Source organism: Perissodus microlepis, chromosome 22 (assembly GCF_051167445.1).
Source record: "Perissodus microlepis isolate ML-2025 ecotype Zambia chromosome 22, ASM5116744v1, whole genome shotgun sequence".
In the NCBI taxonomy this organism is placed as follows: Eukaryota; Metazoa; Chordata; class Actinopteri; order Cichliformes; family Cichlidae; genus Perissodus; species Perissodus microlepis.
Window position 1 is genome coordinate 30,589,698 of NC_140481.1, and position 27,160 is coordinate 30,616,857.

Genomic DNA, 27,160 nt, shown 5'->3' on the forward strand with positions numbered 1-27,160 from the left:
GTTTTTTTGGCCGCTTTTTCCCAGCATGCTTTGCCAGCGCACTGTCTTTCAAAGCTAGAGGACGCCGGAAGCACGGATTATAACGGAATTGATTTGTCGACGGTGAGCCGGTTTTCTTAAGGTTTCTACGTGAATAGCGAGTCGATACTAATTTATTTTAGGTGTGTGCGCAGTTTAGAGCCTCTGTGAGTTGTTTTTGTGCTTTTTTTCTTTTTGTTCTGTGGTGAAAATGTTTAAAAAAATGTGTGAGCTGTGTGTGATTAGCAAACAGCTGAGCAGGATTAATCTTAACTTTCTATTTTTATCGATAACGTCGTTAACAAACGGATTTATCAGGACTCTCGTTTTATTTTCCAGTTACTGGCAGGGAAAATGGGCTTAATATCAAATTAGAAGTTAGTTTTGCTTATGCCGAACTATATTTGAACAAGCTGTATTTTTACTCTTTTGTTTGATATTATTTAACACATATTTAAGACCACAGTGGATCACTTTTCACGTGTCGATGTAGTCACGTGTTTAAATCGGCACACAGCATGAATGTTTGCAGTTAAAGAGGGCAGCTTAAAGATATGTTATTTAAGTAGCGCTCACTGACTATTATTAGGATACTTTGTGGATATAAATGCTTTCTTGTAGTCCGCGTGTGCAGCATGATCACATTTAAGCGTTGCTCACATGCTGTTGATCCTGTGCAGACCTCCAGCAGCTGAAAAATGTCAGACGCGGTCCAGGAGAAGATCAAGAACTACAGGACGGCTCCGTTTGATGCCCGCTTCCCCAACACCAACCAGACACGCAACTGTTTCCAGAACTACCTGGGTAAATGAGACGTCTGCTGCACACAGTGTCGACGCAAAGTCATGTCAACCTTTGTCATAATTCAGTGTTTTCTTCCATCAGACCAACGCAGGTCCAGTTCCTTGTTTCCTCTTACACTGAGTGCAACTTGAACTTTGAAATCAGACAGGTAAAAATGGCCACAGGTTATTTGCACCTTTGCTCTTCAGCTTTGCCTGGGTCTTTACTCAGACTGTCGTAATGTTTGGCTTCTCATAAATGTGTGAAGAACAGGAAACCTGCAAGTCTTTCGGGGCCTTCAGCTGAATTCTCACTTATTTGCTTGCTTTTTTTTCCCCTCATTTTGATTTCATCATCTATTCACATAAAAGCTGCTTTTGGCATGTTTGCTGAGTATTTCCAATACTTGACTGCAGAATTTGTTGTTTTCATTTGAGACTAATTGAGGGTTTAAACTGCAGCAGTTCTCACTTCCAAACGTCTTCTGGTCAATTTTATTTCTGTGTGAGATGAGGAGTTTTGACAATCGACACAACCCATGCTTGATGTCTGAATTTCAATATTTAAATCAATCTAAGTTGCTTTGCTGCTAGTTTCTATTTCAAATGAAAACTCAAAGAATTAAACACATCTCCTTCTATGCTAAAGCCCAGTGTGACGGTGGATTTGCTGCAGACTAAATGCACTCTCTAATTATCTCTTTCATCGCTGTTGTGATTCAGCTTCACGTTAGACGTATTGATCCGTCTGCATATGTAATGAATGTTTTGATTAATGCTGCTTCTCTGCTGATTTTTCAGAGTAAAAGTTTGCATCAGTCTTTGTGGAAGTGCAGTAAAAACTAAATGCCACCCAGACACAGAGACTCAGTTTAAATCTGAAGTGACTGTAACCTAAATCATTTTGGTAATCTGATACTGAATAACTGTTACAGGACCATTACTTGAATTGACCAATAACAATGATGTGACATTAGTTTTGCACTTCAGGATAAAAAAGCTGCACATGGGGGAAGTTTGATTCCTGCCAGAAAGGCCTTTATTCCATGCGTACAACAGTGAAACACACCTATGATCTTTCCTCAGGCATAACCAGTCAGGCTAATGAAACTCCTGTTTATTGCAGGGTTTGAACCTTATATGGATGATGGGGCACAACGCAGTCGGTAATGCTTGGTTAGCAAGCAGCATTCATAAAGTGTTCAGGTGTGTCAGTGTGCCCCAGGGCAGCTGTGGCTACAATGTAGCTTGCTATCGCCAGTGTGTGAATGTGTGTGTGAATGACTGAATGTAGTGTAAAGTGCTTTGGGGTCCTTAAGGACTAGAAAAGCGCTATACAAAATACAGGCCAGGCCAGGTGCAACACACTGATATCTATTTATCAATTAGTCATTTAACAAAATGACAAATTGATAAATGGTAAGTAACAGAGTAACAAAACACAAACTTGACTCACCAAAACTAAAGCACACTCTTCCTGGATGATCTGTAGCACACAGCATACGTGCTACAGATCATCTATTAAAAATGCTCCAAATGCCCAAACATCACAGAGATGGTTGGGAGGTCCAGTTCAGTGACTATTTCTCAGACATTAGGCCTGGCAGACAGCCGTTTGCTTCAGTTCACTGTTGAACGTCTCCCTGAGGCTGTTATGAAGGGAGAACTCTGTGTAGAGACCAAAACCATTTGTGTAGCAGGCTGTAAACACGTTTACTTCTGTGAAGTTGGATGTTGGGAATCACTTCTGCAGTCAGGCTTGGATGCCCATTAGAAAACCTTCTTGGTGTGTTTGCACTGGCTTCATTTTTAAGCTGTGGAGGAAAAGGATGGATGAATGACTTTGATTGAAATATCTAAAATAAGCGTGTTGACAGCCCGATTTTAAAAAGGAAGGGGAAAAAAGAATTTGCTATGAGTGGTTGACAAATAGGAAGTTATTTTTCCTTGTTTTGTTTTTGTATAAATTACCACGTATTTATTTTACCATGAATACTTACATTTGTTGGATTTAATGTATATAACAGCTGAAAATTACACCAGTTTTAAGAGGAGTGATAACTGCATCTCCCCCGATGCAATACCCAACTGTGTTTCTTATTTCAACATATTTGTTGGTATTTTATACATGTCAGTGTTAGTTATTGTGTTCAAAAATATGTCAAGTACTTATTTCAACTTTGATCAGATAAATCTTTATTTTTAATCAATAATAATAAAATTATCAAATGTTTTAAGGATAAAACATAATTTCTCAAAAGTTCCAAAATAACTTTGATATCTCAACATTCAATCTGATGTTAAAACAATTTTTGACTAGTTTATTATTTAATTATTTTGCTTACTAATAGGTAAGTCACTCAGTCTGAAACTCAAGAGCTCAAACCAAACTCATGATGTATCTGATTTTATATTTTTTAAATTGTATTTTAACATTGTGTTAAAATACAATTTTATTTGTGTTACAAGTTTCTTTAAAATTTCCTGTCCTGTGATGTGACAGCCCAAACGCATCACACCGACGGACAGAAACAGGTTGTGGTAGTGCTTTTGGTTTTTTTGAGCGACAATAAATGTCAGGGGTGAATCAGCATTTTATGATTTGTGGTTCTTAATTATAAAAGTTAATAGTGACTGAACCGTGGTTGTTTATGGTCACATAATAAAACCATGTTGACATTTGGCTCATAAATAAATGATGTTTGGGTTTCTAACAACAGTTCCATGTAAGATAAATGAGGACTTTGAGACTATCGTGTCGGGTAGTTTCCTACTTAACTCCAGAGAGGATGATTTGGATGTGTTGTTGTTGTTGTTGTTTTTTTAATCTGATTGATTTTGCCATTCGAGTTAGACGTCTGGTCTCTTTTAATGGCACGTGAGCTAACAGTGAAGTGTAGCAGATGACTGTATGGGCCTCCTTACTATTTTTGTGCTGTCTGAGGTTTTTGGAGCATTTTTATTAAAATCACATGTAAAATGTCTTGCTGTCAAATATAGATCATTCAAGAAGTTTGTGCTTCCGTTTCAGTGAGTGAAATTCAAGTGTTTTATTGGCCTGTTTCTTAGCACCTATTAGCAGGTGTGTTGCACCTGTGCGAGTATGAACATACAGCTTGCTAGCAACGTAGCATTGTACCCTCTCGTCCATATACGGTCTCTTCTGGCTTCCAAAAGCTAACAGGGCGACAGCTAAAATGCTGATGTTGAAGTTTCAAATAAGTATAAACGGTTTATGGTTGATTTCTGTAGGTCTACACTTCTTCCACAAGCCATGCGTTAGTGTGGCATTGTGGTCGGTGATTCAGATGGTCTTAGAGTGACAATAGTATAATGTTGGAGGAAAACTGCAGATAAACAGAATCAGGCTCATTTATCTGACTCGAGTCCTTGAGTCAGATAAAGGACTCGAGGACACCGACCGGCATTGCTGGCTGTTTAGTGTCCATCTCTGGTTTGACAGCTCTTCTCCCTCCTTTGTTTTGTTACAGACTTCCACAGATGTAACAAAGTTCTGTCAGCCAAAGACCAGGACACGGCTCCGTGTGACTGGTACCGCAGAGTCTACAAGAGTCTCTGCCCAATCAGCTGGGTAAGTTACACGTGAAACAAATCTCACTGTCTCACTCGGCTGCACCTTCATTTGCTTCTGTTCCAATATTCTTGGTTTTAATTTTGGTTTTGACTGATTTAGTCATCAGTTTTCTTTTTCACTGTGTTTCAGGCTAGTTTCCACTCTAGGCATTTATTGCTCCACTTTTTGATTTTCTCCTGTGTTTTTTCTTTCCTGCAGGTTCAGAAATGGGACGATCAGATAGAGGCAGGAAGCTTCCCTGGGAAGATTTAAGGAAATGTTGATCTCCATCCAATTGTCTCATCTTAAGATATAAAAGTGAAATACTCCAATATTTCTGTACAAAAATGTCATAATAAAATATTACTATGAGTCATGTCTGACTTTTGCTAATTGACAGTTGTAATTTAGTTTACTCAGGCTTTTAGCTGTGTCTGTGTGGCAGCCATTATAACAACTGTTTGAATTCTCTAAATACTACGGAAAGGTGCTTCAATGCTTCCTTTATTACCTCCTTTAGGAGAGGAGACACTTGCCCATCCTTTATGGTAAGAAAGGAGATGATGCTGACCCACGATGCAAAAGTGTTGCATCATCAGACAGCTCATGAAAACAGTGGTGCGCATCATTATATAAATTACTTATTGTGCCATGATTTGCTTTTAAACTTTAACTTTATTCAAGATTTTTAACAAAAAATGAGAGCTGAAAGCTGTTGTAGAGATGCAGCTCAAAATGATTGAACTGAAAACAAAAACGGAAACAGTCATTCTTCTGAACTGTACCTTTAAAAATAACTTTCAACATAAACTATAAACGTTGATTTTATGCTATGAATTTACTGTCAAAAAAAGTCTAGACACCACACCACTTACAAGGCCTCCATCTCCAAGGCATGTCTGTATGATCAGATTTTAAATGATCATTTTTAATGTATTCTCTAACTATTAAGCGGTTAACACTGCTCTTAGTGGTTGTGGCTGCTAAGACAAAACATGCCAGGAAACATATGTGCTAAGGTCAAACGATGAAAGGCAAAGAAGGTTATTTTGTATTTTAATCTCAAATGATTTTTATTTATTTATTTTTAAACAAATTCACTGAGGCAGAACAGAGAAGTGTTACGTTCATTGCATAATAGTTCCACACAAACCTCCTCCAGGGAGTCAGCTGATTTTTGTTTGTATCTTTGTCACGCGCGACTCGTGAGCGTGAAAGAACTGTAGTGCGTGATTTCAGCACCAGCTCATGCTGGTGGCTTTTCTCTGCTCGTGCTTCACAAATTCTGAGAGGATGTTCGTGAGTGTGCAAAAGTGACAGCGTTGTTTCTGCAGCTGGAATATCCTGTGTGCCGCACTGCATGACCTGTTGCCCTGGCAACTGCCCGCCTCGCATCAACATCTGCAGCATCAGTCGTCCACTGGCTTCTGTCAAGGTCACCAGCGAGAGGCATCATGGGAAGCCGAGGAGGACACCAGGACGGGGCAGGGAGGAAGAAGGGTTCACCATTATCATCCCCCACCACACTCGCTCACGCAAACTCCGTCCGCGCATGCGCCTAGTCTTTTCGTTAACTGAGCTGACCAACTAACCGAAATAAGGCTGTATCCATAATACGACATAGACGCCGCCTCTCCTCACGGGATGCGGTGATGATGCGCAGGAGTCATGAGATCCTGCACGTCAAACTCTGATGGGGCGCGGCCACATTCACGGCATCCCTGCGTCCTCATTTCTCATAGGCTGGCTTCAAACAGACTACAACTACGTGCGGTTACGTGCGGTTCCCCTCGCAGCTCCCGTATGCACAGCCTATATGAGAAAAGAAGGGAGGCAGTGCCGCAAAAAGCGACCGCTGCAGCTCCTGTGTCCGGACTGGCAGTCACGACAGGTGAGAACCCTTTATTTGTCCGCTTTGTGCACGGGTTAAGGGTCTTTGGGGGCAAGCAGGAGGTGGGAATAATCTACTGCACCTCCACTTTGACCGGCATTAGGCCACGCGAGTACGAAAAGGTTAACTTTATTATTTCAACTACTTTTTCTTTCCATTTAAACCTGCATTATAGCAGCATGGTACTGATAACTTGAGATCGGTTTCTGATGGGAAATGAGGGAGAGTAGTCGTGTCCTCCCTGATGGAGTCGGTTTGGTACCACGGACAGCGCCTAATGAGGTTTCCTCCTTTTCCTGCAGTTTTCAGCACCGACGGGCGGGTCCTGCGAAGCCTTTTAAACACCACCTGAAGCTCCCAGCTCCAGACTCCATCCTGCAGTTTGGAAATCCTAAAATTTGCCCGGTGATCGCCCAGACAGACTTGAAAAGATGGAGAGTCAGGCAAGAGATTTTAATATTCTTTATTCTGTGTGACCCACATTCAGAGAGAGAGAGAGGGGGGTTGTAGGACGAAACAGGCCTACTGCTCCAGTTTGCATTTAATGAACTGGATGAAAAACAGATGAATGGTCACTGCAACTAAAGGATTTATTTTTAATACTTTCCCTTTTTTTCTATATAGAGTGTAAGTGAAGCTGTGTGGGTGGTATAAGCCAGTATGTGCGCCATGAGAGCTCTCTGAGTCATGCAAAGCTCTGCAGATGGGTATCAAATGTGCACCAGAGGAATACCATGTGTATGTTTGTGCATTCTGGTATTATCTGCAATTTCAGTAGCAGTGTCTGATTTTGTGCGACTTAATGCATATTTCGTTCTACTTTATACTTTCAGTTTTATTACTGTATGTTTGTTTTAGGTTAATGAGAGAGAGATTAGACATGTAGGGTGAGAGGACAAGAAAATATGCTTCCAAAGGTTAACATAACTATAAATTGCCTCAAATTCAGATACTTTTACATATTTTCTGGTTGTCACAGTCTAACAGGTTGTCAGAGATACACAACCTTCATAGTAGATGTCAGTTTGATGCTAAATGAATTTTGTTGAAACCTTTTGCAGTATAAATGAAGCCTTAAGATTTGCTTTCTACAAAGCATGGCACCACATTTGACACAAAAATAAGAAAGCAATTTCTATTTCCTCCCAAAAATCAATGCTATGGTGGAAAGTATGTGACATATGAAGAACATCAGGTTCCCAGTAGTTTAGCTCGTGTTTCCATTTATTTGACTCAAAAAACTACTTTTTGTTCTAAATGTAATCTGAAATCTTCACATGAAAAAAATGAGGAAAGATTAATTTCGAGCAATTAATTAAAAGTAATTTGTACAGTATTAAGGTACATGCAATTACATGTTTACAGTTATAAACTGTGCAGATTACACTAGGAATATTAAAAATCTTTTTTATTAAGAAACTTCTGTCAAAGATTACAGTTACAGCAATTTAATAATAGTGCTGATTTAATAATGGCTGATATGGTTGTACTTCATTGTAATTTAAGAAGGAAATGTCTTAAAACAAAAGGAGGAATTGTTTCCTAAAAATATACAGTGAAAAAAAAACCTTTTAATTGTTTCTGTAGGTGATACAAAATACGTCAGATATTTGGTGGTGAATACTGTCACCAGCACAAGGTCCAATTTCACAGGATTTGTTTGTCTTTAAATGTTTAGCGACTCAGATATTTATGACTAACCTTACACACTGAAGCAATTATAGCCTTGCTCAGATGGCCTCCTTCTGCCCCACCCTCCTCTGTTCATACAAATTATGAATCTGCTTGTCAGTACACCACCTGACACCCGTGAGACCCTCCCCTCACAGAAGAGCCTTCATAATGAACAGATCAATACATTAACCCTGCTTCCTGGTTACCTTCAACAATTCAGTCTTCAGAGACTATGAGCTGGTTGGCTGAGTGCAGATGTAGGTCAGATGCACTCATCGTATCTGTGTGTGTGTGTGTGTGTGTGTGTGTGTGTGTGTGTGTGCACGCATGCACGCACACCTCCGTGCAGCGCTGCTGTGGATTAGTGATACTTTAGTGAATGAGACGCTGCCGCATGTTTGCTGCACAGTGGTTACTTTCAGCCTCTGTCAATAAACGTGTCACCTCCAGGCTGTTGCCATGGAGATGAAGGAAAGAGGAGGTGGGAGGAGGGGGAGCTGTGGGCGTTCTTGGATGGATGGACAGAAGGGTGGAATAAGGGGTGGAGGTTTAAATGCACACACTTTGTGTTAAAAGAAAAAAGATGCAGTATGAGCACAGAGGTCTAATGTATGCGTCATGTGATCATCTGATACACACAGTTGTTGTACTAGAATGACATGTAGGTTGTATAAATGACACAGAAATAGACACAGAAATATCTGTTTGTTAAATCTGTGTTCTGCTGTATCAGGGAGGATTTCTGCACACTAGAACAGTGTGATCTGATGCTGTTATCATGAGACAGGTTGCCATAGTAACACAGCATCTGTTCAGCAAATGTGTTTGGTGCAACAGGCTACTACCAAGTTTGTCCTTCTCCTGTTTAGAGTGTTTTTAGGAGGTTGATTATTACATTTGTCTGCATGAAACCAGAGGTGTTTCCAGGGGTTTTTAAAGACGTGGGAGACCAAGAATAATGACTTGGAAGAGTATATTATCAGAACTATACAGTGTAGAAAACTGGTTTAGAAAATCCTAATTTCCAGGCTTAGGCACAGACATGTGCACTAAATCAAATGGTATTAAATGAAATATGGAACTCTGCAGGAGTCCTATTATTAAGATAATTGTTTTATATTGATTGAGTCATTAGCAAAGTAGTAAAAGAAGATTTAGGTTGTTTACTTAAGTAAAAATCTAACTTCTACCTGAGTAGTCAAAGAGTGCTTTTCTAAGAGTGTTTTAGAAAATGTACTTGAAGTAATTAAGTAAAAGTACTCATCACAAATAATCACAGACAAAGTGGCATATTAGTGGACCATAATTATTGATTAAGTAATGATTACATCACTTAAATGTTGCAGATGGAATAGTCCAGTCCAGTGGGATTGGGACAACATTAAGGTCCAATCTGCTGGCACCACCCTCTCCTTTTCCTGGACACGCCCTTGCATGAAACAGGTTCTCTTAAAAGGAACATTAAGTCCTTCAAATGTTTGCAGTAATGTGAATAAAATGCTTGAAATCCAGTTGGCTATACCTTCATAATTCAAAATATAATCATAAAGTGTTTCATTCGTAAAACCAAGAAGAGCTTCGGCAGTTAGAAGAAAGAATTTGCCACCCAGACACAGTAGATGGACAGGTTACAATCCTCTGGATCACGGATGTCAAAGTGTAGCTGAAATGTAGCTGTACAGACATTTAACCTTCTCATTGATCGCTATTTGAGATATTTTGGGTGCTGTCAGGTGACTGACGAATTCTACTGAGTCACTGTGACTTGACAAAAAAAAGGATGAAAAGGATGACGGAGAGGAAGACAAAGGTGAAACTGAGGTCAAATGTAGAAAGGAATGTGTGTGTGTGTGTGTGTGTGTGTGTGTGTGTGTGTGTGCGTGCGTGCGTGTGTTTGTGTGTGTGTGTGTGTGTTTGTGTGTGTGTGTGTGGGTGTGTGGGTGGGTGTGTGGGTGTGTCATAGGATATGGGAGAGCGGTTTACAGCTAAGACACTCTGAATTTCATTTTGTTCCTACGTCATGCTGGAGGCCTTTTTTCTGTGTCTCGGTTAATTAACTTTCAGCTGAACTGATGCTGATGATTTCAGACACGTGAGGAGGGCTGCATTCACAAATTCTGACTCTTTTTTTTCCAGAAACTTATTACAGCCTTCAGTAACTATGTAACAATTGTGTAAAACAGCTCCATCTTCTCACCTTACAGCAGTTACAGTGTTTAGGTTGACCCCTTGTAGTTGGTGCAAGCCACTGATTTCTTCTTCTCTTCTTCTTCTTCATCAGTCAGTTGAGTCATATAACCTCTATGTTGATTTTGAGGTCATATGAGCCTAATAATAATAAATGAACACTTGAAGGTCCTTACTCCACAGGTTTAACATGCAGCACCACTGTTTGGCAGCCACATGTTTGCAGATATTTTCTAGTTTTCAAAATTTTAATTGCAGTTTAAAGATAATCTTTTTTGGTGATTGTTTATATCATAACATCCATTAAATACAGACAATCTCTCTGATGTCCATTAGCAGACACACCCAGAGAGATGTCGAGGCTTTTAGTTTGTGGTGTCTCAGAGGATTATTGATTATTTTTATATTTTACACAAATCCTTAAGGACGGGAGAAGCAAAATAGTCCTTATATCCAAAGAGTGCACTTTATGATTTATTTAATCTCAAGAAATAAAAATGAGGGTACCAGTTGTTTTAAGTACATTCACATCCCTGTCATGCAATATACATATGAGACTGAGACTCGTCTTTTTAATAATCTATTCTGATCCAGGCAATTCTTTTTTTAATTGTTTTACTTGATCAAAGTGCAGTCTTTGATACTCTTGACCAGTGTTGGGCAAGTTACTTTGTAAAAGTAATTAATTATAGTTACTTCTTCAAAAAAGTAACTGAGTTAGTAACTGAGTTACAATATTCTAAAAGTAATTAATTACTTGAAAAGTAACTATTGTGTTACTTTAAAAAAAAAAGTTTAACCCTCTGGGGTCCAGGGTATAATTGGCCATTTTTGACTACTTTTGATGTTTCTTCTACATTTCACCTTTAAAAACTATTTCCTTTGCCTTGTTTGGTTTCATTCTTTTCAGCACAGCCTCACGTGTCTGAATTTACAGTTATGTTTTCATTTTGACATACTGTATTAACACAATTGATCTAAAATCAGACAAAAACCATAAAATCCCAGTAGAAAAAGTTATATTTTTTTACTGTAACAACCACAAACATGTTTACTGAATCATATTTCATAACTTTAAATGCAAATATAAATTGTCAATTTTAAAATCTTATGCACAAGTTTTGCAAACAACAAAGTTATTTGCATCCATTTACCTTTTACCCCTTTTTTTAAAATAACCATTTCAAACTATTTACAGAACAATCAGCTGTTCTGCATTCAATAAGATGCCACACAAATTATTTGTGCCACTTCAAAAAAATAATTTCTGTCCACTATAAAGGAGAACATCACAGCCTGATACCTGCAGGTCTGACAGCAGCAGGTGTATCACTCCTGTTTCTACCTGGAGACAGCAGTCGCCTCATTGTTCTGACACACAACACAAAACTATCCACAACACTACACACTAACTACACAAGACGACACATTAACTACACACTCCAAACACGCTAAACGTCACAAATCTCTCACATCTCAAAACTCTCTCTCTCTCTTTTCTGCTGTATTTCTTTCTCTCTCTCTCTCTCTCTCTCTCTCTCTCTCTCTCTCTCTCTCACCGTCACTCCTAAACGTCCCCCTCTTCCTAAACAACCAAATGTCATGTTCCCATATCATTTTTTGATTGGTCGACATGGTGCATTTTTCCACCAACATGAAAGGGCTGATTTTTGTTTTTGTTTTTTTATTGTTTTTTGGGTTTTTTTGCTCATAAGCAGAGAGTGCTTGCTAGTGCTGTCCTTAGACAGTAAACGTGACGAAACTATTCAGGAAAAAACACCATATAAGATGCGGTAAGCTGAACACAGCTTCAACCGTCTGTTTGTTGAAAAATAGTAACGCGACCGCACCGCATTTTCTTGTTAGTAACGGTAACGGCGTTGTAACAATAGAAATAGTAATTAGGCTCTGCATTTAACTGTTTTTTTCTTATGTATTGGATGGGAGTTTTCTCTTATGTTCTGTCTCTCTTAGTTCTACTCTAACACTGCTTCTCTAACCTGTGGGGTTCCACAAGGTTCAGTCCTAGGCCCATTACATTTTTCTACTTCCTTCCCTTAGCTGTCATCGTTAAATCTTTTTCTGAATTTTTTTTTTTGTTACAATTATATGCTGATGACTTTCAAATGTCCAAGTGTCAACACCTGCAAAGACTATATATATAAGCTTACTACAATGTTTAACCCATATCAGTGATTGACACTCTAGCAATCACCTTGTCTTACACACCAACAAAACTGAGGCCATGGTCATAGCCCCTCCTGGTTTATATTCTAATATCAGTCAAACTCTTACATCCTATTGTTCAGTCACAGTGTCTGAAATCTTGGTGTTATATTTGATGCCTCTCTGGGTTTTGACTTGCATGTAAAATCCGTGTTTCATTCCTTTTTTTCCCATTTGAGGAACATTTCTAAATTGCAATGTGGTGTCTTTGGTGGAACTGGAGTTCCTGCATTTGTGCCTTTGTGATTAGATTATTATAATAGCTTGTTTCTTGACTTAGATCAATTATCTTTTCACATCTCCAGACAACACAAAATGCTGCTGCCAGATTATTAACACATTCCAGCAAGTGAGCTCACATCAATCTCACTTTATATTCTTTACATTACACTCACAGTAGACTCATATACAGATCACAGTTACTTATCATGGATCTCAAAGCACAGTTTTCATGATGGCACTGTTGTTTTAATCCCTCCTGTTAACAATCAAGGGTCAATGAAGGTCGACTTTATCAAAGAACTCTATACTTATGTTTGAGGAACTGATCCTAGTCATGAGATTCAGGTCAAACTGGGTCACAGCAGCAGAAATTGGGCCACTGTGTCTTTGTTTCTGCTGATGTTAGTAATTCAGCATGCAGCCGGTAATAAGGAGACCCACTGCTGACGGGGCGGAACTGGCTGCTGTTTTTGAGGCCGCATAAAGATGTCGATGGGCCTCAGGTGATACGCTGCCCTTGGTACAACAATATCACGGCGAGGTCACATAATATTAGCGTACACTGCACTTCTCAGGATTGTTTTTGTCTCAGGGGTGTTGGTTAAACACGACCAATCAGAGGGAGAGAGAAAAAGCTACAGGGATTTTATTTCCTGCACACTTTATTGTGCTGTTGATTTAGCATAATCCATAGCAAGCTTATTATATTAAATGTATTTCAATTGTGATTTTAACGTCATTGCACTGTGCAGAAGGCAATGAAGAAAAGTGAAGGGCAATCTGCACTCTAAATATAGCAGACTCACAAATATTGAATCTAACTTTTCAAGCAGAACAAATATCCTGCACCTGGTTGTACCAAAGTCCTTCCAGAAGCAACTCTTGTCAGTCAACCTGAAAATGCCTCCAGACAGTTATTTTCTAAGTGCTTACCTAAATGAATAGTGAGCAAGCTATAACTTACATTTTGATGATAATGGGGACAAAAGTTGCACGTGTAGAATCATCACTCAAAAAACACATTCAGCTGCTGAGCGGGTCACCACAGCAGAGGGATGGACATATTTGATTAGGTTTTATGCTGGATGCCCTTCTAGGCTTGGAACCAGAACCAGGAGTAGCGGACTAGCTTCAGACCTTCAGAGTCTGGGTTTATGGAACACAACTAATCAAATAATGCAAAAGAAAGAATGCTATTTATCCTTGAGATAAGGGTAATGTGGCAAAAGTAAATCTTAATTAAGCCATTATTTCAGTTTAGAAATAAAAGCAAAAAAAACAATAACAGAAGCATGATACTTAAAGAGCAAACCCACCTTGATAAAACTCGTCATCATTTCTTATCAGTGTTACTGCAGCTTACGAACATCTGATCGCAATAACAACAGTGATGGCTCCTTTATCACACACCCTAATTTCATTAAATAGATGAATAGATTGTGTTATGAGGCCCGGTTCTGTTGCAGGACCAGATGACGGCTTCAGGATTGAATTTCGTCTGCATTCAGTTGATTATCTTCAGGAAGGACAAACACAAGCAGGAAAACAGCTGATCACAGAGCCGTGGCTCAACCCAGAAGGCACTTGAGTTTTTTGTGTATTATTGTTTCGAGTATATCTTTTCATGATTTTTCTATTTGCCTTTAACCTTAAGAACGTCCTCTGAAGAATAAATAGCAGTGATTTGTGGTAGCAGCAGGTATGTTTATTAGAGTTCAAAGATGACGAGTAAGTGTGTCCCTACATGTGAGTGCTTCTACGTGCAGCCCGAGTGACTTCACCGTTTGATTCCTGCTATCACTGCTCGTGTGACGCTGCATCTCTGACCTGTCTGGCGTCAGCTTCTACATTTTATTGCATCTGTCTGCCTCCTGCAATAATTTAAAATCCCATTATGATATCAAATGTCATATTCAATATCTTTGTCATACCTCTTCTTCTCCCTTCTCCTCTTCCTCCTTTCATTCCCCTTCTTTCTCCCTCCAGGACAACCAGGTCACAGGTTATCTCCTGTTCTCCCTCGCCACCGCCGTCATCGGCTCTCTGCAGTTTGGTTACAACACAGGAGTCATCAATGCTCCAGAGATGGTTGGTGAATATTAGCAATCTAATGTGATGTAGGCTTCATACTATAGGAGATATAAGTTATTGTAAAGATTGCAAATACAAATATCTGATTTCTCAAGCATTACAGCCGAGGTGGGTTGAACATAAACCACAAGATAACAGAGGAACTGTGGTGCTCACATCACTGCATTTTAACCCTTTAAAACCTGAACCATGAAATAACTGCCAGAAAGCTTTAATTTTTGGATAATGGAGTGTTTGTTGAACCTTTAGACAAAATATATAAAAATCTCTCAAATCTTAATCTGCATATATGAGTTTTAATTTGTATCACATTTGCTACATTAGACATATATTTGCAAGTTAGTCATTAAAAACGTGTCATGCAATTTATATCATTTTTGAGGGTGAAAAAATGTCACACTGAATATGTAGAAGTCTTAAAAACTCACAAAAACACATGTATCAAATATGATACGCTTGGCTTTAAAGGGTTAATTTTGCTTGTTTTCAGAGAAGCAAATTTACATCAGATTTATATTAAGGCTTAAATTATAAAATGTTTGTGTTAATTTGGGGGAGATTTTTATTTTACTTAACTAAGAGATAAAAGTCAGTGCTTTATTAATGTGAAAGAATATATAACAAAGTTGTTTTGGTTGAAACAGATCTCTCTATTTACCCACTTTCTAACTTTATCTTTGTTTTAAATATAGTTATTTTTTGTTTATTGAACACATAAAATACCAAATACCATAATGTTCTGTCTATTCTTCTGTCTGGCCAGTTCTGTGAATTGATCTGTTTTCTCATCCTCTGTCTGTGCATCCATCTCTGCCTACAGAAACTCAAATCTTTCTTCAACGTAACCTGGTATAAGCGATATAACGAGGACATCGACCCTGGTGTTTGCACCATTGTCTGGAGCGTTGCTGTTTCCATCTTCAGTGTGGGCGGCATGGTGGGCTCCTTTAGTGTTGGTGTCATAGCTAACCGGTTTGGCAGGTACGAAACCTTCTTCATCCTGTTGTGTAATATTATAGGTAACATGCAAGATTTATTTTCTTTCACCATCTTTAGCCAAAAAACCTTTTAGTTACAGCCTCTCTATAAGAACTCGTGTTTTTACTTTTAGAGCAGTTTTGTGGACATTAAGTCACAGCAGTGTTTTTCACTACATTGGCTCTGTGCATTTCCTGTTTGGTACAGCTGAACCGTCACAGCCCATTACTGTTAATGGATCTCATGAAGCGTGTCTGTCCTGAGTTCGCTGCTCTGCTCTAACGTTCCCCAGAGTTGTTCCTTTATTTCTCCATTTCCTTCTAAATTGTTTATTTGTGGTGAGTCTGCTGCCAGTCACCATGTGAAGTTACTGGGAAGTTAACACACAGCTAATGCTAGTGTTGGCTAGCAAAATGAAAAAATGGTGTCCATATAACCTAAACTGTATTTAAACTGTTTTTTGTTTTTATTTAAAGCTTCTTTTCGTCTAAAGTTAAGCCTTTTAACATGGAAATCTATGGATACTTTTGGAACCAGCCTTGAGACGTCATTCCAGGAGTTTCAGTCTTTGGGACTTCTACGTTAGCTTTAATTTTCCTCCCTGGAGTTTGGTTGAAAATGTTAGTTTTCCTTTTGTCAAACGTTTTAGCATCAAGTTGTGGAGTTTTTTTGTAAATTTTTTTGTTTTTAATTAGTTTTTAATCATTAACATTCATATTCTTTCCTCAACCTCCTCATCCTCAGGCGTCGCTCCATGATCCTGGTGAACTCTCTGGCAGTGATCGGCGGCCTCCTTATGGGCTTCTCCACCATCTGTTCCTCCTACGAGATGGTGATCGCTGGGCGTCTGGTCATCGGCCTTTTCTGTGGCCTTTTTACTGGCCTGACTCCCATGTATGTTGGGGAGGTGTCACCAACGCCGCTCCGCGGAGCTTTCGGCACTCTGCACCAGCTCGGCGTGGTTGTGGGCATCCTGATCGCTCAGGTCAGCAGCTCTACTAAAAACTTCACACTAGAGATGTGTGACTAAATCTGCTTGACTGCTTTAGGAAATTAATGTAATTTGCTGGAGTAAGCTTTGCACGGATCTGATTGTTTAATGCTGCAGGGGTTTTACTTTACTATATTAAGTGCCTTGAGGTGACTGCTCTTGTAAATTGGTGCTATTTAATCAAATGTAGTTGAATTGAAAGTTTATTAAGTCAAAGCTCAGAAGACATGTATATTAGGTTCATTTCCAGCATCTGAGCTAAACCTAGTTTGTATCAAGAAGTCTTTGAGTTATAGGAGTTCATTCATTTTTAATTAATATGGATAATTATCATCGCTGTGGTCGTTACTCAAGAAAAGAAATGCATTACAATGCATTACACTTTTCCAGAAAGTTAAAGTTAACTTAATTACAAGTTAACAACAGAAACCTTAGGATACAGTCCCACACGCTAAGACAAATGTCATTCCTAATGAGGACAAACTATCTTTCTTTTAGTTTTTACAAATGAAAAAAAGCCGACGTGACAAAGCAAAGATCAAAAGCAACCCAAAGTGATCACTACAGTGATTCTACTTCAATTCAATTTTATTTATATTGCGCCAAATTTACAACAACAGTTACCTCAAGGTGCTTTATATTGTAAGGTAAAGAGCCTACAATAAATCAGCGGAAACCCCAACAATTAGATGGCCCACTACGAGGAAGCCCCTTGGTGACAGTGGGAAGGAAAAACTCCCTTTTAACAGGGAGAAACCTCCAGGAGAACCAGGGTCAGGGAGGGGTGGCCACCTGCCGTGACCAGTTGGGGTGGAGGAACTGTGAGGCCGTGAAATATGAAAGTTATGCATGAATTTAAAACAAGATATTCTTTAGTCTTGTCTTACTACATAGTAGTATCTACAAGAGGATATCAGCTAGGATACACAGTGAGCATTAAAACTGATTGAGTTTTATTGTTTTTATCAGTTTTACCCTTTTTCTGTGTCCCCTGATGTCTAGATCTTTGGTCTGGAAGCTCTGCTGGGTTCAGACAACCTGTGGCCTCTGCTGCTGGCCCTGACTGTGGCCCCCGCTGTCCTGCAATGCATCCTGTTGCCTTTCTGTCCCGAGAGCCCCCGCTTCCTGCTCATCAACCTCAAACAGGAAGAAGAGGCACGCAACGGTACACAATAATACGTCTATAAATATACTGCAATGACACACAACATTACTGCTTTTCCTGCTGCTGTGCATGGATGGACTCCAACATCTTGGATTGCACCTGGTGGTGGTGTTTCTCTCTCTCCTCTGAAGCCTCAGTGAGGTCACAGTAGCACCACCTTTTTTTAGCTTCTGATTAGAATGGCGCACCACCTCACAGTAGAAGCCCAGAGCAGAATGGAAGCTGCAGTAGAAGAACAGAGACTGGAGTTAGCAAACTTATATTGAAAACCATCACAACAACACCCTGAGATAGCAAGAGCTAGCTCATTAGCAGTGACTGGCCTTTCAAAATAAGAGCAAAGAAACTGTCTACTAATAAATTAATCACTTTACCTTAAAATATATGAAGCACAACACATACCAAGTATAATCTTTGGATGTAAATGCTACTATTACTGTATAACTGCTACTAATGATAGGATAATAGGGATTTCAATAAACTAAATTAAACTACCACCAATAGAAATGTAACTTCAGTCACTCACTGTTGTTAGCTTTATTGTCTCTATCCCCACGGCACCTATAACACTACAATATGTATTCTATTAGCACCAGCATTACTGCTAAAGACCACCTTGAGATGGTCCCATTGACTAACACAGTGTCTTCATGTAATAATGCTGGAACGACTCAGCAGTTACTACAGCACTGCAGCATTACAGCGACAGAAGCAGTGAGAAGGAGAGAGATTCGTTACAGATACACAGAGGTGGGATCAGCGGAGTCAGGAGGAAGGTCGAGCCTGATCAGAGAGTCCTTGAACAGACAGAAGGTTTTGGCATCTGTTCAACATGTGGCCTGTTTGGTTTGACTCTGAGGCCCTGACCCACTTCTCCTTCATGCCTCCATAAGATAAACAAACACAGTTACTGTGACCGTTTAGTGACTGCAGATTCTCTACAGAAAGCAAAATTTAGCAATGTGTCCTGATGTTATGAATAAAGGTTACGATAAACAAAGCTGCTATTACTCACAATCTCTTGTGAAGTAATAAATATGCAGATTGTCTTTTTTAAATAAACAAACTCTGACATTATGTCGGAAAAGACTTTGAACTCAGCCTGTGTGAATCCTGCTGTGTAGCGCCCGCTGGTGGCCATTATAAGATTATAGCTCATTTTAAAATGCAGTTCATGGATTGCAGGAGCCTGTCCTGAGTTTGATGTGTGATAAACATCCATGAAAATTAATCTGCATATGAACAGTGGTGAATTCTGTCCGATAGCTGTAAGTTGTTGTTCCAGCATGTTACTCTTGAATGTCTACATCTTCTTGTTGTTGCTGTTTTGTTTTTTTGTCTTTTGCATCTGTAAAGGTGAACAAAACCTGTCTCTGTTCTGTCCACAGTGCTTGTGCGTCTGCGTGGCTCTGAGGATGTGAGCAAAGATCTGCAGGAGATGAAGGAGGAGAGCGCCAAGATGGCCAAGGAGAAGAAAGTAACCATCGCTGAACTGTTCCGCACGGCAGCGTACCGACAGCCCCTCTTCATCGCCGTCATGCTGCAGCTCTCCCAGCAGCTGTCAGGAATTAACGCTGTAAGTTTAATGGATTTTATTGTCTGTTTTTGGTGCAGCTTTGCGGTGGTTAGTGCTGTCAGCTCACAGAAAGAAGCTTGTTCTCCCTATCCCTGTGTGGGATTACTTCGGATACTCTGACTTCCTTCCATAGACATCCATGGCATTAAGCTAATTGGTGAATTTGGCTGTGTTGTGAATATAAACAAGAGTGATTGCCTGCCTCTGTGCAACCTGCGACAGACTGACAACCTGTCCAGGGTGCACCCTGCCTCTTGCCCCATGAGAGCCGGGGTGCTGGGATGGGCTCCAGCCTCCCTGATGGCCCTGACTTGGATGGATGGATGGAAGTTTAATGTTTATTTTTAGCTCTTCCTGTGCCCTTCATTTAAAAAAAATCTATATAATAAAACTGATAAATATAAGTAATAAAAATTAAAATAACAGCAGTGCTAGAAGGTATCCCTCAAACCACTGGTCAGAGTCAGAGATGGAGGGCAGTTTAGCGCTCTGAGCATGTTATTACATGTCTGGATCTTTTAGTTAATTTGGAAAAAAATATTGGATAAAAGGCCTCTAAAGGTTGTTACTTGACTAAAAAATGTCTTATAAGCAACGTCATGCTATAAAACTGGGTGTAGCTATTATTCCTGGATGTTGGGTAGGTTGGGCTGTTATATTCTCACTGTTGGCAGCTCCCAGAAGGATCCTATAGCAAAATTGGTTTATAAAAGATGGAGGTCAGCGGGAAAATAAAATATGCACTATTTATTTTGATACTGTTATAAATGAGGTAATATTACATCCCTCATATTCTCACTTCCATCCTCTCTACCTCCCTCAGGTGTTTTATTACTCCACTGGGATCTTTTCCTCAGCCGGTGTGCAGAAGCCAATTTACGCCACCATCGGAGCCGGCGTCGTCAACACCATCTTCACCATTGTTTCTGTGAGTGACGCCGCCGTGTGTCTTTTTCATCTTGGTATGCGTTTGTGTGCGCTGGGAAGCATGTCACTCACAATGTCCCTGTCCTACAGTTGTTCCTAGTGGAGAAAGCAGGGCGCAGGACTCTGCACCTCCTGGGACTGGGTGGGATGGCGGTTAGCGCTCTGCTTATGACTGTGTCCCTCCTGCTGGTGAGTTCAGTGACGTCAGAGAGCAATACAGAGACGGAGTAAGAACAAAGATGTGATTGATTCTCTCCGCAGCCAAAACAAAAGTAAATGCGACATCAGCTGTTTGGTTTTGTTGCTATATTGAATGGCCGATGCAGTATTTCCATCAGTTATTTCCCATAGCATTTATATATTTAAAAGCAATTAATTGGTTAATTATTCTATTTAATATTATTACTTTTTTCTGTATTTTTGTCCCTTGCCATTTTCAGTCAGTGGTTTGTATAAAGATGTGGAAACGTAGAAAAAAATTTAAAAACAACATAATAAATAATTAAGGAGCAAATAAATATACTTAGTTTCACTGAAAAGCAAATAATTCACCATTGCATGCTCTCACTAACTGTTAGATAAGCTAATCTTTTTGTTCCTGACAGTCAGTAAGCGTGCAGTAGTAGCTCATTCTCTTTCTGTCTGTGCAGGATAAAATCCCTGGTATGAGCTACGTGGCCATCTTGGCTGTCATGCTTTTTGTGGCTATGTTTGAGCTGGGCCCCGGTCCAATCCCATGGTTCATTGTGGCCGAGCTGTTCTCCCAGGGGCCCCGCCCGGCAGCCATGGCTTTGGCCGGCTGCTGTAATTGGACGGCTAACTTCCTGGTTGGAATGAGCTTCCCCACACTTCAGGTAAGGGAGAGGTGATCATTTTTTTCTTGTGGTTTATTTTGCTGTAGATTATTGATTGACTGATTTTGTGATTCTTATTTATTTTGCTATATCATTCTGACTCTGCTCTCTCCTCTCCTCAGGGGTGGTTGGGCCCGTGGGTGTTCCTCATCTTCACCGGCTTACTGATCGTCTTTTTCATCTTCACATTCATCAAAGTGCCCGAGACCAAAGGCAAGACCTTCGACGAGATTGCTCGTGGCTTTAGTAGTGCCGCACCTCCTCCTTCCTCGTCCGCCGAGGATCCTCCAGCCAGTGCCAGCACTGCTGTGACGCTTCCTGCCTCTCCTGTGAAGGAGAAGGTCCCACTGGTGGAGGCACCAGCAGCAGCTCCATCTCCGGTGGCTGAGACCACACCTCTTGAAGCTAAACAGGAGAGCAAGTAGAGCAGGTGTAGATGAGGTTTTAATGGATAAGAGAGGTTATAAACGAAGGAAGAGCCACAGCAGTTTTAGACATACTCTAAATTGGAACTAAAGAAGTTAGCTTATTTTATAGCAGGCTTAGATAACAATAGCGTTACGAGTTCATGGGTTTGTACCTTTGAAAGGTCCTACTTTCTGCTCTCATCATCGCACTTTGGACTTCTTGTTTTTCTGAACGTTCTCACGCTTCCTTCTTTTAAATCCTCTCTTCCTTTGAAAAGAAAAGGATACATTCCTAGGAATTCAACTGCACTCATTGACAGTGTGACTCTTTTTCAACACAGCAGTGAGTCTCAGGATGACACACTGTAAAACAAAATTAAAGCAGGTGCCGGGTAACAGTCAAGGTGAAAGGATGATGCTTTTATGAAGGGGTGTAGGTGTCTCCTTAAACATAATGTTTGAGTTCAGGCCTGAGTGATGTTAGAATAACAATGATCCACATTTTTTTAAAATGACACACTTCTGTTTAAAATATTAGACATGTGTCGTAGTGGGCAGTATAGTGCAGTGTATATTTTAGCTGTAGTTCGTATATTATTGTAGATTTTGTTGCAATTATGTATATGGAAACGTTCTCAAATCGCAGGTCTGAAAGGATAATTGCAGTTTCTGCTTTCAGGATTTGATTAAGTGCTCACAGAGAGCTTTGAAGAGCAAAGCCAAAGAAATGGTGAACACACAACCTGAAATCGGCTCTTCACGGCGGGGATTTAACAGCCGCACAGGTCACGCTAACTGTAGAAATTCTGAAAGCTAATAAGATGGTCAAAGCTGTAATCTAGTATGCCTTTGCTTAGTTGGAGTTTGGCGCCACCCTCAGTAATAACTGACAATTGCAGAGGTTCTGCTTCATCTTTGATATTAGAGTTGATGTAGTTGGTGATGAATCCCAAATTTACTCCAAAAAATGTCCCGTTCACCAGAGAATTTAAAGTTATAATTATTCTATATAATGTTTATATAGACACTGAATATATAGAAAGAATTATTATTTTTAGGACTGTGCCCTGTAAACAAAAACCCTTTCAATTATTTTACACACGTAGATTACGGTGGGGTAGCGTGCAATGTATATTATTTTGTTAAAGGGAAAATTATCATAGTATTTATAACCTTAGAAACTGATTTTTGTATAGAGTATATAGTTAGAAATCAAACAAAGAACTGTAGTGCTTTCCAGATTTGCCCCAGGGGGGGACACAGAGTTTGCAATAAGCTCTGTCTCCATCACCTAAAATGTAGCTCAGAGAATTAGATGCATTAATGCACCTTGTTAACCAGAGAAGCGGCAACGCAAGCAATAGAGCCAAAATCAGCAACGTAGAAGTCATTGAGCACAATAGCGCTTTATGTCTAACCTACAGAATAATCGAAACTATATTTACCTGCAGAACACTTATATCTGTCAGAGCTGATGTTAGAATAGATAAAAGTGGCATCAAATGTGCATTTATTGTACAATCTTAATCCTAAACTCTCAGTGAGCTGAGAATGGGCAGAGACCATTAAAGGGGGAAGTGCTAATACTGTAAGGATAACGGATGACACAGCTGTCTGTGATGGTTCATGGGCTTTTATTTTAAATTATACTTTTTTCCACAAAGGGAAAATGACATAGTGGACATTTTTTTAGTATTGTGTTTTCGTTCTGAAATGAAACTGTATGTGGTTTTGTTTTTATTTATATACAGAAATTGCAAAGGACTGACTGGGGCTTTAATTCTACAAAAAACAAAAAAACATCTGGAAGCAGCTGGTCTGGATGCAGGACCCAGTGATTGGAGGGCAAAACCTTTTTTTTTCCAGCAGACTTTATTACATATGTGCGCCGAATGCTGGAGTTTTCTTTAAAGCTTTCTTTCTGTTGTTTGATTACGGGAACACTCAGAGAACCGAGGTTACGTAACCTCCAGCGCATCTCAGCTCGCTCTGAGAAAGTGCGTTAAATTATTTCATCCTTCAGGTCAAAATGAACTTCTTCTTTCCTCATTTCTGCTCATTTTTGCCATACGTGCGTCAGATTTGTTAACGTGACATGAAGAATGTCTTCAAATGCTTTAAAAATCCTTCGAATGGCCCAAATGCACTAAAACTAACCTTTGACGCAATACTGTAAGAGTATAAAAATTGTTTATTCTTACAAAAGCTGTAAGACTAAATGACTTAAGAAGCAACAATCAGTCTTGTGTATTTCATACATTAATAGTGATTCCCAAATAATAAAATGAACATTAACAACCACGATTTGTAGAAATGAGACCACATCTGTGTGGTGTGTGTCTGGCTTTACGTGCTTGGGTCCAGATCCTGCCAACATTGTGACGCTTTGTCTGAAGAGTAGCACCATCAGCCATTACAGATTTATGTATTCCAAACAGTGTGCAGTGTGTGTGGTGTAGACATGTGTGACACAAAGTATATTTTATACATTCTGTCGTGACTGCGTGAATTCCTGTAGTTTCATGAAAAAAGCTATTTTCACTCATGCTGCACAACGGGGATATATTTATTGATTTATGTATTTATTTATGAATTTATTGTAATTATTGTACACTGGAAGAATATTTGTCTGGACACGACTTCTTTCAATGCTACCTGCCTCATTTAAATGGTGGAAATATATAACTTTGCAGACCTGTTGAACTTGAGAGATTTATTGAGAGGGATATTTCTTGCAATGAGGGGATTGTTTGTGCAGTCATGACTTTGTTGTGTATTGCTGTATTTGTGGGTGATGTACTGTGCTTGCATTGAGGGAGGGGTGTGGTACGCTCCTCCTCGCCGGTGGTGTTCAGTGTTGTGTTTAGTCTCTCGACCCTGTTTAGTCACACGCAGCTTCTTCAATGGCACTAACACTGAGTCTGATATTTAAAGTTCTTTCTATTACACAGCCTGCCCTGTTGGCCTTTTGTGATACAGGATACCTCCAAGATTTGAGTTCACTGCTCTCAGCATTGAGGTCACGGGGCTGGAGTTGAGAAACAAGTGGAGCAAAATGTTTAAAATGGAGTTTAAACACGTACTGCTTGCTTTTGATGTGGAAAGATTGGATTTTTGCAACCTTCAAGACAACACTGTAACAATATTCCAGTTAATATTTGCAAGCATGAATCTGTTATTTTACAGTGTTCCTACTGTAATCTACAACAACAGTTTCCTGCTGTAAAAATATTACAGCACTGTGCAGTATCTAATGTTCAAAATTACCTGTATTTTCACAGATGTTTTGTATACTTAGAACCTCTTATTCTAACTGTGGTGGAAAGTGAATATTGTTTGTTAAAGTTGGCAAAACTTCTTCAACAGGGCTTTAAAACCTGAATGATTTGGGGTAACTCAACCCTGATTCAACCCCTGGTTTGACTGCAGTGCATCCCAAATGTATTTGAAAGGATTTAAAACAGATATATGGATCCAGGCTCACACTGCTCCCAACAGCTACTTTATGCACATGTACGAACCCAAAACCCTCAAAACCTTCCACTTACTGTACAAAGATAGTATAATTGTTAATTTGTAAATATGTATTTTTTAATAGAGTACTATTTATATGTTGACTGGCCATTATATGTGTGTTTGGTTCCTTTTTTAGTTCGGGGTGCACATTGTCATTACTGTATCTCTCACTCTGCTTCTTTGGCTCTTAATATCCAGCAGATCACCGGTGGCCGTGTTAGATTGTAGTTCGTCTATTCTTCTGCTTCCTTTTTGGGTGTAAAGTAAGCAAAAGCTCCCTGAAATGTGGTGGATATTAACCCAGCCCTAATCATTTACAGATCGCCTGAGACCTGGTGGATGTTAACTGGTTAACTAGTACCCTTGCACATTGTACACAATCTGCCTGTGAGTAAGAGTCAACTCACAGACTAACACTGCTGTCCCTGATCTTTACTGTCCACCGGCTGTACGTGCCTGGTCACATTACACTCAGAGGTGTTTAGCACTGCTCAGTTTGGTTAGGACTTTTAGCCATATTGTTACACTTGAAAATTTCACAATAAACTATCAAAGCTTTTGTGTTTTAAACCAGCAGTTCGGGTAATATTCATGCAATGTCACAGATATGAATCTATCACCAAGGAACAGGTCTCAACAGTTCACTTTGGCTGCTGTGATCTTTGTTCTGTTTGTGTTTCCGACGTCGGTTTGGTCCTAACGTGTGTTGTTGATGTGTAAATAGATGTTTGAGTGTCATGTACTGTAATTCTGTTTGTGCCTCTCTCACTGTTATTAAATGTGTGTCTTTGTGAGAAAGCTTCCCGTTGCTTCCAGTACGTTAGAAAGAACTTGCTGGTTCACTCAGTAACAATAAACGAGGTTCATCTGAAACTTGAAGGCCGTGCTGTGGTTAGTTAATGTTACATCTGTACTGTGTATGCAGTGCAGTGACTGGGTGTTATTTTAGACATGTTTCAAAAAGCCAGTATCTTTATGCATTGTCTTTGAGTGGCAGCCAAAAACGAAGCCAAGTGATATTTATCATATGTTTTGATGGAAATAGACCAAGCTGGTGATTTAGGTTTTTATTTTATTTTATTTTATTTTATTTTACATTTTTCTGTGCAACAAGTGATGCACCCCAGCCTTTTTTGTTTGTACTGTACAAACCAGTTATTATAATGTTGTTAAATAAAATATTCATCATGTAACTACACACAGTGTGACCATCTTTCTTTCAGCACTCATGAAATTTTGTTTATAATATCCTCTTAACACGTAGTGTATCATATTTGATACATACAGTTTTTATGAGTTTTTGAGATTGCACAATACACTATTGAGCAAAAAAAAATACAAGGTGCAGCAAATATGATACAAATTAAAAGTAATCTATGCAAATTAATATTTGTTTTATTTGTCAGGAGGCTCAATAAATGCTCCATGTTCAAAAAAGACTTTTTAGAATTTTCTGGCAATTATTTCATGGTTCAGACTTTAAAAGGATACATATATCTAAACACTGACTTATTCTGAGTTATTCAATAAAAACTGAGCCAAAATGCAGAAGTGGTGTTTGAAAAAGTAAGTACATCCCACGATTCAATAACTCGGAGAGCCACTTTTATCAGCAATAACTTAAGGTCATGGTTTTCTGTGTGACTTTATCAGTCATGGCTGAGGAGGAATTTCAGCAAAGCCTTCTTTACAACGCTGCTTCAGTTCATTGAGGTGTGTGGACATTTATTTATTCACAGCTCTCCTGAGGTCCTGACACAGCATTTCAGCTCAAGTTAGATTGCAGTCTGGCCATTGACTGCACCACATGATTCGTCTTTTTCAGTCATTCTGCTGCAGATTTGCTGCTGTGCTTGGGATCATTGGCCTGTTGCACGACACAGTGTCGCTCAGGCTGAAGCTGTTGGGCAGATGGTCTCACATTTGACTCTAGAATACGTTGGTATAGAATGACTGCAGGTACCCAGGTGAATCTTTTTTCAGTTTTTCCTTATACATATTTATATATTATACCTTATATCTCCTGTTCCATTGGTGGACATTCATATTAAACATGGCCAAAGTTAAAAATAATGAGATCA

At 39.4% G+C, this 27,160-nt stretch overlaps 2 protein-coding genes across 4 annotated transcripts; both read left to right on the forward strand.

Moving 5' to 3' along the window:
• The first annotated feature begins 11 nt into the window (after window positions 1–11).
• LOC146363494 (cytochrome c oxidase subunit 6B1-like) lies at window positions 12–4,750 on the forward strand. Of its 3 annotated transcripts, none has more exons than XM_084920153.1 (4): window positions 12–102; window positions 699–822; window positions 4,292–4,392; window positions 4,594–4,750. In XM_084920153.1, exons 2-4 carry the CDS (start codon window positions 717–719, stop codon window positions 4,645–4,647), a joined length of 261 nt encoding a protein of 86 aa, XP_084776279.1. In that variant the 5' UTR covers window positions 12–102; window positions 699–716; the 3' UTR covers window positions 4,648–4,750. The 3 variants fall into 3 exon arrangements, with proteins under 3 accessions (XP_084776279.1, XP_084776281.1, XP_084776280.1); XM_084920155.1 differs by having other exon boundaries at window positions 77–161; XM_084920154.1 differs by having other exon boundaries at window positions 96–185.
• An 823-nt stretch (window positions 4,751–5,573) lies between these two features.
• Window positions 5,574–26,277, forward strand: slc2a3a (solute carrier family 2 member 3a). The gene is made up of 11 exons (XM_084920150.1): window positions 5,574–6,265; window positions 6,568–6,708; window positions 14,561–14,662; window positions 15,486–15,646; window positions 16,388–16,628; window positions 17,637–17,799; window positions 19,188–19,375; window positions 20,199–20,303; window positions 20,393–20,491; window positions 20,953–21,156; window positions 21,279–26,277. Exons 2-11 carry the CDS (start codon window positions 6,697–6,699, stop codon window positions 21,579–21,581), a joined length of 1,578 nt encoding a protein of 525 aa, XP_084776276.1. The 5' UTR covers window positions 5,574–6,265; window positions 6,568–6,696; the 3' UTR covers window positions 21,582–26,277.
• The last annotated feature ends 883 nt before the right edge of the window (window positions 26,278–27,160 follow it).